The 15,453-nt window shown below is 35.2% G+C and overlaps 1 protein-coding gene across 2 annotated transcripts in view; it reads right to left on the minus strand.

The window, feature by feature from the left end:
• LOC100919303 (tetraspanin-36) overlaps nucleotides 1-15,453 on the minus strand; it is a 55,239-nt gene that overhangs the window by 8,274 nt on the left and 31,512 nt on the right. For both annotated transcript variants that reach the window (XM_023495863.2, XM_023495862.2), the window contains 3 exons: nucleotides 8,329-8,520; nucleotides 4,563-4,637; nucleotides 524-619 (listed from right to left, as the gene is read on the minus strand). In XM_023495863.2, the coding sequence (XP_023351631.1) occupies nucleotides 524-619; nucleotides 4,563-4,637; nucleotides 8,329-8,520 (363 nt within the window). The remainder of the gene's footprint in view (nucleotides 1-523; nucleotides 620-4,562; nucleotides 4,638-8,328; nucleotides 8,521-15,453) is intronic.

The raw sequence follows: 15,453 nt of genomic DNA on the forward strand, positions 1-15,453 counted from the left end.
CAACTGCTAAAGTCTAGAGATGTCTCTGGGTTCTAGAACATTAGGCAAGCAAAGAATGTGCTCTGATATAACCAAAATGAAAGGGTATGGGCTCAGGACTACTCTAGCTAAATGAGAAGAGACTGAAATCACCAGAGGGTTGACCTAGAAATGATGAGTATTTTCAGGTATAGCAACCCAGGAAGCCTATCTATTAGTGTATAGAGGGCCTGAAATTTGGACCAGCAGAGTGATGAAACCAGAGATCCTTGAAGAACATACTTAAAACAAGATCAGTCAGTTTTTTATTCATTTGCAAAGTAAAAATAAATGAAAAATTTCAAAAACTTTATATTAGTATAATTTTCTTAATCTTTTAGTAAGAACCAAATGCTAATGGTTTTCTTAGTTGGTTTTTAACTATTAATAGTTTTTAATAGCTGAAAACTACACTAAGATTTTTAGGACATTCCATATACCTTACAAGACATTATAAACAAATTAAGTCGTTATTATTATTAATAATTACTTAACAGATACATACCTGAGATTGCCAGAAATCCACCATCTCTGTCTCTGGGTTTTCCTTACCATATGATTGAAAGAGTTCATCCATAGTCTCTTGTACCTCTGCCACTACCTGAAATTTAAAATTTGTGTAGATATGTATGTATACATATGTGTGCTTATCTATATGTGTACAGATAAGCACACATATACCTATATGAACAGACAAAAATATCTGTATTCTCATTACAAAATAGCTCTTGTTTAATTATGTAAATTATCATAAAGTAGCCTCCAAATAAGGCAAAGTTAAGCAATACCTGCGATAAAAGGGGTCATTCTCAATATTTAAAAAATAAAATCTCTCCCAACTCTAATAGGACTAATTATATACTTATATCTTCATCAGTTAGCATTTAACCTAATATGGTACCCTCATAAAACATTTCATAGGTTCTCAAGACTTAAGAAATAGAAAAAACCTGAGATGCCCATCAATGAGAAAATGGCTACAAAGTGTGGCATTTGAATAAATCAATAAACATTTACTAAGCAAACATTTACTAAGCACCTTCTATATGTTAGGCAGTGAGAGAAAATGCCAGAGATGAGAATATCTTGTTCTTGTTAGGAAGCTAGGGTCACTGGATTAAAGGGTATGTATTGAGGAGCAAGATATAAGAAGATTTAGAAATGGGAGGGAGATAGGTTATAAAGAACATTTTGTATTTGATCTTGGAGGCAACAGAAAGCCACTGGAATTTACTGAGTTCGGGGAAAGGAGTGAGACAAATCAGACCTGCATTTTAGGAAAATCACTTTAGTAGCTGAATGGAGGATGGACTAGAAAAGAGAGAGATTAGAGGCAGGTAGACCCACCAGAAGGCTATTGCAATAGTACTGTGTGAGGTAACAAGGGCCTATATTAGAGTGATGGCAATGTCACAAGAGAGCAGAGACCCTATATTCCAGAGATTTTGCCAAAGTGAAATCAACAGGTCTTAGCAACAGCTTGCATATTTTTGGGGGGGTGAGGAGGAAAGGTAAGAGATAATGAGGAGTCCAGCATTATTTAGAAAATGAGTAATGAAATCCAGAGTGATGTCTACATTTTAAATCTAAATAATTAGGAAAAAGATGTTGCCCTCTCTAGTAACAGGGAAGTGGGTGGGGGAGGAAGAGAGGGACAGAATTTAAGGGAAAAAATAATGAGTTCAATTTTGGACATGTTGAGTTTAAGTTGTCTACTGGACGTCCCAGATTGAGATGTCTAAATGGCAATTGGAGATTTGAGACTGAAAGTCAAGAGTATTTTGGCCTGGAGAGGTAGATTTGAGAGTTATCTTCAGAAATGGTAATTAAATCCATGAGATCACCAAATCGAATAATATATAAAAAGAAGAGAAAAGGACCCAAGACAGAATTCTAAGGAACACTTACATTATTAGAGTGTATGATCTAGAAGTGAAAGGGGTACAGGGAAATATAGTTGTAATCCTTCCCTGATCTTAAGAGTGCTATTGTTCTAACAATCTGTCTGCCAATGATTCTAAAGTCATCCAGTCTTAGGATAGATCTACAAAAAGATAGATAAATACATAATCTGCTGGTCAGTGAAAACCAAGTTCCTGAGACAATAGTGAAGAGACCACTCCTCAGTGCTATAAAATCAGCAACATGAAGAACTGGAATCACTCTGTCTTTTCCTATAAATTTTTCTTCTTGCTCCTGGTTCTTTGCCAAATCCTTTTGGAACTCATCCTGCATCAATTGGCGTTTCAATTACAACAAATTTTGTCCCTTGACATGGAGATGGATTCAAGCCTGAAAATTCTTTTGAGACATATCGAAGCATGGATATGTGACTCCAACCTCTTGGGATCTCCTTTTGAACTGCAATAAAAGAGAATCCAGCAAAGGAGACAGAAAAGGAGCAGTCATATAGGCAGGAAGAAAATCAGGAGATAATATTATCCCCCAAGCACAGAGAGAAGAGAGAGTCAAGAAGAAAGAACAAGATCAAAGTCTGCAAGAGATCAAGGAGAATGCAGTTTGAGAACAGGATGTTGGGTTTGGAAGGAATATCATAGAATATATAGTACCAAAAATTTATTAATATGAAGAATTCAAAGAAGCATGGGAAGATATATTTGCAATTGTGATTGCAAAGTGAAATAAGCAAAACTAGGAGAAAATATATATTGCAACAATCTAAGTGGATAGAACAATGACAATAACAAAAGAAAGTGGACATTATTATAATCCCCAAGATACTTGACTTGAGATAAGAGCTGACAATGTACCCCACTTGCTTTTTTGAAAAGACAGGGGCCTGTAACTGTAGAATACTGTTGTCTGTCAGATTCTGTTGATGTGAATTGACTTTTTTTTTTGCTGCTGTTGTTCAGTAGTAGTATATATAGTAGTTAAAGTAACCCTGTAGACCCTATTATCCATGAGGTTTTCTAGGTAAAGATACTGGAGTGGTTTGTTATTTCCTTTTTCAAGGGGTTAAGACAAACAAGTTAAGGGACTTTGCCAGGGTCACACACAGTATATGTTTAAGGCCAGATGTGAATTCAAGCTTTCCTGATTCTAGGCCCAGTGCTTTTTCCACTGAACCACCTAACAGGCTGATTTTACTAAAAAACCTTCTTTCTCCATCCTTTTAAAAAATGTGAATTACAAATGATGACTGACTCACAGGATAAGGGAAGGGAGAAAGGGAAAAATGAACTCATAAATGATATAAAAATGATCTATAAAAATAGTTAAATAGGTAAAAGAGGTGTAGTAGCTAGTCATTCTGACATTCAGGGATAGCAGCTAAACATGCCCTCAAATCAATAAAAGGAAGGGAACAAGAACATTGAAATCTTGAGAAGGAGAGACAAAGACCCTAGGACATTGTAAGACCATAATTAGAAAGCCATTGCCTATAGATAAAGAGAAATAGAGTAAGACATGTCTAGCATACTACTATCAGAAGAAGGAAGCATGTCACCTGGTAACTTCCTATTTTAATTACTCTTGCCAATTAGTCTTAATGATGTTAAAGGAGTTGAAGTGCTATTAGAATATAAATGTGACAATTTTCCAATAACATTCTTTAAAAACCATCACTTAAAATGTTTCTATGTTCTGGCACAAGGCCCCATTTGCCCTACTCTAGGTCTGGCTGCATAACACACAGCTAAGAGGACCAACAATCTGTCTCTTGATCTTTTCTCAGGTTGTTCTCCTCATCCCAAACTCCCCCACTTACCTCCAAGTAAGTGATATAATATCAAAAAAGAGGAATAGTTTCTTTTTGAATTTCACAACTAAAAACCCTAATGAGGCCTACAGAGTGAGGTATATACCAGGATACATTCAAATGAAAATGTAGGCATGTAAAGTTCTTTTAAGGCTAAAATTTAGAACTAGCTGGCCAGAGAAAGAAAGGCAATGAAAAGTTGAGAAATTGTAGATAGTAAAGATACCAGTTCTCAAATACCCTTGAGGTTAGCTATATGCTTTCTGACAAGAAACTGATTTAGTTTTCATCTTGATGTGACCAGAGTCAGAAAAGTAACTGATAGTAGTAGTAGTAGTAGTAGTAGATATATGTTTATCCAATTAAATTTTTTAAAAAAAGATGCCCTTGAAAGATTCACATTTAGTGATTCAGAGGAAAACTCTGAGAATGCAACTGCCTGTCTTTTATCAGTTATTTGATATTTTTGTTAAGTATTCATTAATATCTCTTTCACTAGCCAGTCATTTAGAAGCAACCTCTCCATGTGCCTTGAAATGAGGCTAAGAACACTTACCAGATATTAAATGAGCACACAGAAGTATATTGTTATTTAGTCGTTTTTCAGTATCCAACTCTTCATGATCCCATTTGGGGTTTTCTTGGCAGAGATGACTGGAGAAGTCTGCCATTTCCTTCTCTAACTCATTTTACAGATGAGGAAACTAAGGCAAACAGGCTTAAGTGACTAGAGTCCCAATTAAAATAGAGTCTGAGGCTGAATTTGAAATCGGAATCCTTCTGAATATTAGTCACTTAATCATATTAGCATTCTACTTACCCTCTCTCGATAAACGAATCCCAAAATAAAAGCTGCTGCTTCTGTGATAAACATCAGCAAAAGAATGGCCAGGAACTAAGTGAAAAAAGAGATCACTTTATAGTATTTTGAAATGTGAAAAAACTAATAGTATCATTCACAAATATTTAAATTTAAATAATATTTTTGTCTTTCTAAATTGAACATTATTGTTTCTCTACATAGATCACACTCTTTCTATTACTCATAAAGCATCTAGGGAAGGATGACAATGTCAGAAGAGTCCTCATATTATCTAAAGATACATGGAAAAGGCAATCCTCAGCTCAATTACTTCAAAAACTGGACCTGGATACAATGGAGATTGAGTAAAGAGCTTTTCTGACAATCTGACTTGCCAAATTGGGAAGTGGAAAAAATGTCGCCTTGGTATTCTTTGACATTTACAATCTGTTTTAAGATGATCTTTCTAGAACGACAACTGACTCCTGTGGAGAAACCATAACCCAAGCAGCCCTTGTAGGCAGCCCAAGATGAAGGATATTCACACCAGATTGTCCAGGCTTCAAACCGTAGGGTAAATATCGAAGACTAGCTCTGAATGGCCAAATGTCTCATGACCAGGACTGGAAATAGGTAAACATAAGAGAAGATTTATTTTTGGGGGGGACTGTACTAATTTTTATGTAACTATATCAATGCTAATTGTTTTTAAAATGTGTCATCTTGTCTAAGGTTTCTGATAACTATAGTGGGAAGATTCCCTTTTTGTTTCATTAAAAAATGTCTATCTTCCTCTTCATTTGCTATAGAATTCTGATGTGGACATCTGGATTCATGACAACAAATGGGTGATTGAAATTTTGATAAAAATTCCTTTCTTATAAATGTATACATAGTCTGTCTCACCATTTAAAAATCTAAATTAGTTTTAAACTTTAAATTTGTGGAACTGCTTCCTACTTCTTCAATTCTCTGTTACCAGGGATGGTGATATAAAAGTAAAATAAAAGAAATCTGTAATGCTATTCATATAAATATATGAAAATCAAAAGAAAAAGTATAAATCCTATTCTTTGCTACCTCTCCTGTAAAGTCTTTCCTGAACTTACCTGCATTCCCTTCCCTCTATGTCATTTCCCTCCACACCTCTCTCTGTCCTTTGAACTTATCATACTAGCCTTATTTATGATAATTATTTGTGAACATATCTCCTCCGCCAATCCCACTTCATTAGTGGTGTAAAAGTTTAAAAAGTAGATTCTATCTTGCCTATGTTCATATCCTCAGAGCAGACAGATATTTAATGTTTCTCAAATTGAAAATACATGTTTGTGAGAGAGAATGAGAGGGAAAGGAGGAGAGAATGGGAGGGAAGGAGAAAGCAAGAGAGGAAGGAAGAAAAAGAATATCTAATTATGATTTGTCTGTATATCTAACAATTGTTTATATCTCAATAGGACCTTTATAAAAATGCAAGAGAATATCTTTGCACTCTTAAGGTCAATGCCTAGAAAAAGAGCATTTAAGTTCAAATTTATGCAGAATATGAAGTTTATAAGACTCTAAATAGTTGCTGCCAAATATTCATCACTCATAACTGTAAAATTTCATTTTAGATTCAAATTGTGTTTCAGATGAGGGAGGTTAAAGATGTAGTGCTTGCTTCCCTGTGGTGATAATAGTAACTAATTCTTTTTGAATGTCTTACTTGTCTTGTGCCTAAGGAAACAGGTAAGGATCCAAGAAAGAATCACAACCCTAAAGAATTTTCAGATTGCCTTGTAGTAATCTTAAGAAAGAAGGATGGCAGAAGTTTCATACTAATTCCCTTTTGCTTTTAAAACAGTTTAAAACAAGTTACCATCTCTGAATCAATAAATTAATTCTAAAGATAGAGAAAATAGGAACATAAGAATAGCAAATGAAAAAATAAGTATGCTATTATTTTGAAGGCAATCAAGGTTAAGTTGCTTGCTCAGACATAGAGGTAGGGCTGAATTTGAATGCAAGTCCTGCTAACTTCAGAGTCAATGCTTTATCTATTGGACCAGCTAGTTGCCTTAAGGATGTTTTTGTTACAGAGAGCCACAAAAATCACCATTTCTCTCCATTAGTTTGATTGTGTTTCACTTCTATTAGTTATAATAACACAGCTTAGTCCCTCACATTAGATTACAAAGTGTCATTATTTCTTTCTTTAACTAGGTTGGAATTTGCTTTTGTTAAACTTTATAACCAATAAGAAGCAGGCAAATACAAATTAAGCAAACACTGCCTTTTGTTTTTTAAAATAATCTTGATAAAGACACAGACTGAATGTGCCCTGTTAATGAAGATCTTTGCCAGAAATCATCTATGGATATCAAGGTGCCATTGTCAGTGTTCACTGTCTAAAAAATAGTGTCTTTCCTGGGCAGCTGTTAGTAAAAAAATATAAGTAAAATATCTGAAAAAAAGCATTTTCTGCTTTATGGATTATGGGATGACAGTTTCTTCTATGAGCTTCCAGATTAGAGATGAACATGATTGGTGTTGTACCTTCATTTTATGCACATTTCTTGGAACCTCTATGAGTTTGGAAAACCTCCTGACAATGAAATGTTAAGAACCCAGAATGCTTAGGGAAAGAAATGTGTTCTGAATGCAAGGTTAACAGAAAATTAAGCAGATATTTGATTTCCTTTAAATTCTTAAAATTTTCTTGTTTTTGTTTTGTTTTAAAGGAAAAAACCCTTCCTAAAAAGAATGAGTTGAATTTTCTGTCTTAGTTGATTGACTAAGTAGTTGAATTGTTTTTTGATGACTGAGAAATCAGTTGGTACTTAGCACATACTGTCATCCAGAAATAATATCACTTATTTATGAAAATGTTTTATTCCATAAATTAAAAAAATTAAGTAAATAAAATTTTGTAAAAGAAAAATCACTTTATCACAATTTAGGTTTATAGATGCAGAAGATATATGGACTGAATGTATACTAACCTTGTAACAAAAACACTATAATTCTTTAAATAATAATACTCTAATACATAATAATATATATTACATAATATATATTATCATGTATATAATAATAATGAGCTTTAGGATTGGGTTAGGGAGGTTTTTGTGGGGGGAGAGGGTTTGGTCATTATGTATCTCTTTCAAAGTACTAAAAATGTTCAACTCTTTTAAAAGGGTTTTTTTTTTTTTTTTTTAAGGTTTTTAAGTTTTATAAGGTTTTTAAGGTTTTGATAAATTTTGTTGTATTTAATCCAGGTTTTATTGTGCTTGCTAGTTCTCATTTCTCTTTCTTCCTTTCAGTGCCCTCCCCTATGTTCTCTTTGTTTCATACTTTTAAGAATAATCATCAACCCACCCATATACCCATCCCTGTAATCCCTCTTCTTGAGGCCTGTGCTTGTTTCTGTGATAGGGTATCTATCAGGATTTTGCTAGAAGAATGCTCTGAAAATATGTATGGGAAGGACAAGAGTCAATGCAAGGGGTGCTAGAGTCAGAGCTAGGAAACTGATTATTACATTTACAATGTGAGCATTTATACTTTGGTCATCAGCAAAGGTTGCAGGTTAGGGCTTGATTTGTTGTTTTGTTGACGGTCTAAACTAAGAATTGATCTATTACTAAAAGTGATAAAGTGTTAACAATGCAGAATATTAAATTTAAAAATGTGTCCTGTATACATTTTCTACCTCTCCCAAGCTAATTGTTAAATATTTAACAGCATGCTCTTAATTCAGCCCTGCAGTTTCTAGAAAGGAAACCACCAAATTAATACTTACAAATCGCAGGCCAATTTGGGATTCTTTAATCGTGACAAAGCAACCAGTCACCCCAAGGAAAAGCATCACACCAGCAACTATTATGATAATGACGGCAGGCAACAAGATCTGTTCATCCCTGAAGAAAGCATCAAAGTCCTCATAGGATGAGATGAAACGTCCTCCCACAAATCCAAGGGTGGCTCCTGCAGCCTGAAATGCATGAGAGTTATTTTCCCCACTTAACCAAATGCCATTAAAATAAATCCATTGAGATGAAAAAAAAAAAAATCAGAAAAAAAAACCCACAAGACAAAAAAACCCCACCTCTCTCTTTTCAGGGAAAGAGGGTAAGGGAAATTACAGATGCAGAATATGGCATGTGCTACTCTCAGATGCAATCTCTGTCCCATTACAAGGGAGGGTTCAATTGAGAAGCATTTATGTGAAGAAGTAACTATGATTTACAAACAAAATATTTTGAAACTGATATGATATACAAACAAAATAGAAAAACCTCCTTCTCCCTTTCCCTCCCCCCAATTTGGCCACTGGATGACAAACATTCAGTCAAATTAAAAAATGTGGCCTCAATGTCATACTTTCAGACTTGTGAGATTGCCGCTTTATCCTTTGCTGTCCTTATTGATTAGTATTCAAACATCACATTTTCTGTGCTGTATATCACATTTTCTGGATTATGTCTCTTCTGGAGGGAGATATCAAAAAATTTTTTAAAAATTGGGATTTTCCCAATTTTAGGCACACGAGATGGTATGGTAGTGACACCAGGAAACCATTTTGCCTGGAGAATAAAACTTAAAAAAGAAATACTGGGTCTCCCTAAATACACTAGCTACTCTCAGATCCAATCCCTTCACTGATTGGCAGAGGAGCTTCAAGCTGCTCAATTTCCAACCAGAGCCAGTTAAGTCCCACTCCTTTTCTCGATCCCACTTCCCAGGAAGTGCTGGATTTAGTGTGGCTATCACACCTGACTTAGCCCACTGGGCTAAAAGGGACTTTAACCACACCTGACTAAAGGATCCAGCCTTCTAATAGCAGGTATTACAAGATGTACCTGGCTAAGAATGCTTAGAGGACCCAAAAGAAAGTGACCTACCATGTGCTTAAAAATCATCAGGGAAGTAAATGCTGCTGGATGCCATAAATTGCATTGAGAATCTGCAGCATAATGACTCATAGGTGATTATAGTAGAAAGAACTCTGAACTAAGGATTAAGAACAGAAGGAAAATCCCAAGTGGAGTTCATGAAGGGCCAAACATGACTGAAATGACCGAACAATGAAGCACTGTAATTAAAAGAATTGAGAAAGGTTTTTATAGAAGGTGGGATTTTAATTGGGACTTAAAGGAAGCCAAGGAGGTCTGTATCAAGTGGAGGAGGAAGATCATTCCAGGCATGGGGGGGGTTACTAGAGAGAACCCAGACACAGAACAACCAGGAGGAGGCCAGAGTTACTGGAGTGAAGGATGCCTATGGGGAAGTAAGGAGATGGGAAAGGAAGGAGGATGTTAAGTAGCAAAGGGGCTTTCACCACTGGCTTCAGAGGTTGCTTGGATGGGAAGGTAGGGGATGAAAAAACAGTGACTGAGCTCACCTGGAGGTAGTAACCAGGTACCATCCCTGAGTACCTAGTCAGATTAATCACCAGGAGGAGAAACAAGAAATTGAGATTTAATCTGTATTAGGGTTAGTGACCCAGCTGATTTTGCTACTAACCCTTCAAGTTGCCTACTATCTAACTAGCTCTATTTTCATAATAGTTGGCATTTATATGGTAAAGTTTTAAAATTTGCAAAGGTGCTTTACAAATATTATCTCATGTATCATCTATCCTCCCAACAACTCTGTGGAGTAGATGCTATTATTAGTTATTATTCCTGTTTTACAGATGATGAGAAAACTGAAGTAGACAAAAATTAAATAATTTGCCCAAGGTGACACAGCAGGTATAATATTTGAGCTCAGATCTCCCTGATTTCAAGTCCAGTGTTCTACTAACTGTCCCATTTATGTGCTTCTATTTACTCATTAATGGGGCTCTCATTAATAAATGGAAAACTTCAGTGCTAAATATAGAAAACAATGCTTAATATGTTTTAAGAGCTATATATTTATAATGAATTGAATGATGTATGTAGCTCTTTGTTTGAAATTATCTTAACATGTATCTTAACATGAGGCTATACCTGAACATATACATTAAAAACAACCACCACCTCATACCATGATAACCTATAGAATCAACCTAGAATAATACCATTGAAAGAACAGAATATTAGTAGATGGAAGAATGAGATTCAAATTCCAACTCTTGGGCATAGTATGAATTGACATACAGTGAAGTGAACAAAACCAAGAAAACAATTTATACAAGAATAACAGTACAGCATTGTAAAGAAGCTTCTGAAAGGCTTTAAAACAGTGATTAACTGTGTCTACAGAGAACATAATGAACCATCCACAATCAATCCAGAAATCCATTGAAGCATGTTACCCAAACTCCTTAAAGCATTGAAAGAAATCTACATTTTTAGACATGAGCTTAGATGTTGTTTTACTTGTTTGTTACAAGGGGTGTGTGTGAGGGGGGAGGAAAGGTGTCCTTTCTCAGTTAATTCTGGGGGTGACAAAAGGAGGAAAGAGATTAACAATGATATCTTTCCAAAGAGGAGCTTTGAAACATTTTTTTAATGAACAAAAGAGAACAGAAAGTATTTTTTTAAAGCACAGACAGGAAGGAGAGTTCTGAAAATAACTTTTATAAAAATATTTTTTTAAAAAAGCAAGTGTGTGAAATGGACATTTTTAGTTTCCTATAGAATCCTCTTTGTAGTTTGCTGTGTGTGAAAATGCTCTTTGGGCATTTTAAGTTAAGGATAAAAGAAAATTTTTTTAAAATCCCAACTCTATGTGAACGAATCCAACCATTCTGGAGAGTAGTTTGGAACTATGCTCAAAAAGTTATCAAACTGTGCATACCCTTTGATCCAGCAGTGTTACTACTGGGATTATATCCCAAAGAGATTATAAAGAAGGGAAAGGGACCTGTATGTGCACGAATGTTTGTGGCAGCCCTTTTTGTATAGTGGCTAAAAACTGGAAACTGAATGGATGTCCATCAGTTGGAGAATGGCTGAATAAATTGTGGTATATGAATATTATGGAATATTACTGTTCTGTAAGAAATGACCAACAGGATAATTTCAGAAAGGCCTGGAGAGACTTACACGAACTGATGCTGAGTGAAATGAGCAGGACCAGGAGATCATTATATACTTCAACAACAATACTATATGATGACCAGTTCTGATGGACCAGGCCATCCTCAGCAACGAGATCAACCAAATCATTTCTAATGGAGCAGTAATGAACTGAACTAGCTATACCCAAAAAGAACTCTGGGAGATGACTAAAAACCATTACATTGAATTCCCAATCCCTATATTTATGCACACCTGCATTTTTGATTTCCTTCACAAGCTAATTGTACAATATTTCAGAGTCTGATCCTTTTTGTACAGCAAAATAACGTTTTGGTCATGTATACTTACTGTGTATCTAATTTATATTTTAATATATTTAACATCTACTGGTCATCCTGTCATCTAGGGGAGGGGGTGGGAGGGTAAGAGGTGAAAAATTGGAACAAAAGGTTTGGTAATTGTTAATGCTGTAAAGTATATATCCTGTAAATAAAAGGCTATTAAATAAAAAAAAATTAATAAAAAAAATCCCAACTCTAGCATGATAATTGTGGAAATATATATAGAAGAATAGCACATATTTAATATATATTGAATAACTTACTCTCTAGGGAAGAGGGTGGGAGGAAGGGAGGGAAAAAATATGGAACACTAGGTTTTGCAAGGGTAAATGTTGAAAACCATCTTTGCATATATTTTTAAAATAAAAAGCTATTATTTAAAAAAGACGATTAGAGAAATATTTGTGTGTGTAAAGGTCTTTCTTTTGGATCTTGACTAAAAATATTGGAATTTGTTGAATTAGATGGATTTTTCCATTGATAAAAAAATAAATCAGTAATAAAAATTTTTAAAAATCCCAGGCTCTGCTTATTGTTTTTATTTTCATGAACAAGATACTGCTTTCCTTTTCTATAAAAAATGAAGAGACTGGACTTGTAGTCTCTCATATCCCTCCTAGCTCTAGATCCAGGATAACATAATTAGTTATCTTTTCCTATGGGCCTATGTGATGATCTTCCCAAATGGGCAAAGACCACTCCCAACATAGAAGAGTCAAGTCTTGCTGCTTACATAATTCTAGTCAAATTAACTCTATGTCTCAATTTTCTCATTGCAAAAAGAGGGGTTTGGACTCAGTGAGAAGCAGCTGGATCAATGGTTAAGAGTGCTGGGAATCTGGTGTCAAGAAGTCTAATGAGGCAATTGCTTAACCTCTGTTTGTCTCAGTTTACTCAACTGTGAAATGGGGATTACAGTGGTCCCTCTCCTAGGACTGTTTGTGAGGATCAAGTGAGATAATGCTTGTAGAAGGGCTTAACACAGTGCCTGGAACATAATTGGTGTTATTTAAATAAATGCTTATTTTCTTCCCTTTCATCCTAACAACCTCCAAGGTCTTTTCCAACTCTAAACTGATGCTCCTATGAATCCCCAAATCTCAGATATTTATAGCTATATCTCTGTATCATTGCATTTACAGGTATTTCTCTGAATAATTATACATAAATTAGATATGTGGTTTCTGATATCACCTGTGTTTCCAACAATTCATAGTTTTCTCTGAATAATTGTATTAATAATTGTATACAGATTCATAAGTTGGCTTCATATTTTCTTATATCTGTCATTTGTGTTTTCAGCAAGGCATTAGTTGCTTTTAGCAAGTCATGGTAATTATTTGTTTTTAAGTTTTGGAGCCTCATAGGATCATAACCCCAGAGCTGTAAGGGACCTTATGTCTTCCAAGATCCTTATTTTTTATATATTTGTTTATTGCAATTGGGGTTAAGTGACTTGCCCAGGGTCACATAGCTAGGAAGTATTAAGCATCTGAGGTCAAATTTGAACTCAGGTCCTCCTGACTTCAAGACTGGTGCTCTATCCACTGTGCCATCTAGCTGCCCCAATCCTTATTTTTTAAAAAGAAAAAAGTGAATCCCAAAGAAGTTAACCTATTTTCCAAACTTATTTTCCAACCTATTGTCCAAAATCAGTCAAAATGCATTTTTAAGTGATACATGTTTTTTATTAAAACTTTTTATTTTCAAAACATATGCATAATTATCAACATCTACCCTTGAAAAACTTTGTTCCAAATTTTCTCCCTCCCTTCCCTTTACCACCCTCCTAAATAGCAAGTAATTCAAAATATGTTTAACATATGCAATTCTTCTATACATAGTTCTGCAGATATCATGCTGCACAAGAAAAATCTAATCAAAAAGAGAAAAAAAATGAGAAAGAAAACAAAATGTAAGCAAACAACAACAAAAAAGTGAAAATGCTATGTTGTGATCCACACTCAAGTTCCACAGGCCTCCCTCTGGGTGCAGATGGCTCTCTCCATCACAAGAACATTGGAACTGATCTGAATTAAATGATACATGTTGAGGAGGTATGTTAGGCACTACATTAAGCACAAGGGAGACAATGTACAAACAGTTGTGCACATAGGAGATATTTTCAGAAATGATGGAGGGAATCTCTGAGATAGGCCCTAGGGTGGTGGGGAGAGGGGTGGGAAAAGCCTCCTCCAGAAGGAGGCATGGAGCTCAGTCTAATGACTGAGGATTGGCAGTCTAATGGCAATGCCAGCAATGCCAGCAGGCTATCAGAACATGGGGGTCAGCCATTGAAAAGGCATAGAATCAGGACCTAGAACACTGGGTTGGAAGAAAAGCAAGGAGAAAGGTGCTGTTGGAAGGGGAAGTATATGGAAAAGATTGGAAAAGTAGAAAGGAGCCAGGTTATGGAGCTTTAAATGTCCAACCAAATTTTATATTTGATTCTTTATAATATGACACTCACCATTCAGAAGCTCATTGAGCAGTAGGGTGATGGGATAAGGCTGAGGATTTAAGAAAATCACTTTGGCAGATGAGTGGAAGATAGATTGGAAGGTGGAGAATTGGGGCAGACACTAAGCAGGTGGTGACTTTAGTGATAATAGGGAGCAAAGCTAGCAATTAAACCCATTCTTCAACTCCACACCCAGCAACTTTTCTACCATACTATGATATTAGAATGATACCATGATAATGGCATTCATACTAGAATGCTGGAAGTAGAAATTATATGAAAAGATTTCAGGACATAAGTACTTAACTTGTGCTCTGTTTAAAAGAAGATGAATATGGGGAGAGATAAAGAGAAAGGCTAGGGTGAATTTATGTGTGTGTACGTATATATGTATATGTATATACATATGTATGTATATATATTTATGTGCACACATTATATATAAACACACACATACCCTGTGTATTTGTATGAGTATATATATGTGTTCACATATACATACACACATACACATAGTGTCTGTTTATTTGCATATGTATATATGTATTATATATATACACACAAATACACATACATACATACATACATATTTAGTTATTTCAGTCATACCTGCCTCTTTTGACCCCATTTGGATTTTCTTGGCAAGTATGCTGGAGTGATTTGCCATTATCTTCTCCAGCTCATTTTACAGATGAGGAAACTGAAGCAAAGAGGTTAAGTGACTGACCAAAGTCATACAGCTCTAGCTAGTAAATATTTGTCTGAGGCTACATTTGAACTCAGGACTGACTCTATCCAGACACATACATACATACATATGTATACATGTATATATATATATATATACACACACACATATATACACACACATAATGCATAAAATGTGTATGTATATGTATGTGTACATGCATGTACATGTGCATGTGTAGCTGTACATGCATGTATGTGTTCTGCTGGATTCACTCCCTTCAAGGTCCAACTCAGGTACATCTTTTCTATGAAGGCATCATTAACATTCTTTCTCCACCCTTAGGCAGCTAAAGATGATTTCCCTTCCTTAAATTTCTCTTATCTCAATTTTTCCTGGAGGTCTCCTTTTCATTCTTCCAACT

This window comes from Sarcophilus harrisii, chromosome 1 (genome assembly GCF_902635505.1).
Source record: "Sarcophilus harrisii chromosome 1, mSarHar1.11, whole genome shotgun sequence".
Classification (NCBI taxonomy): domain Eukaryota; kingdom Metazoa; phylum Chordata; class Mammalia; order Dasyuromorphia; family Dasyuridae; genus Sarcophilus; species Sarcophilus harrisii.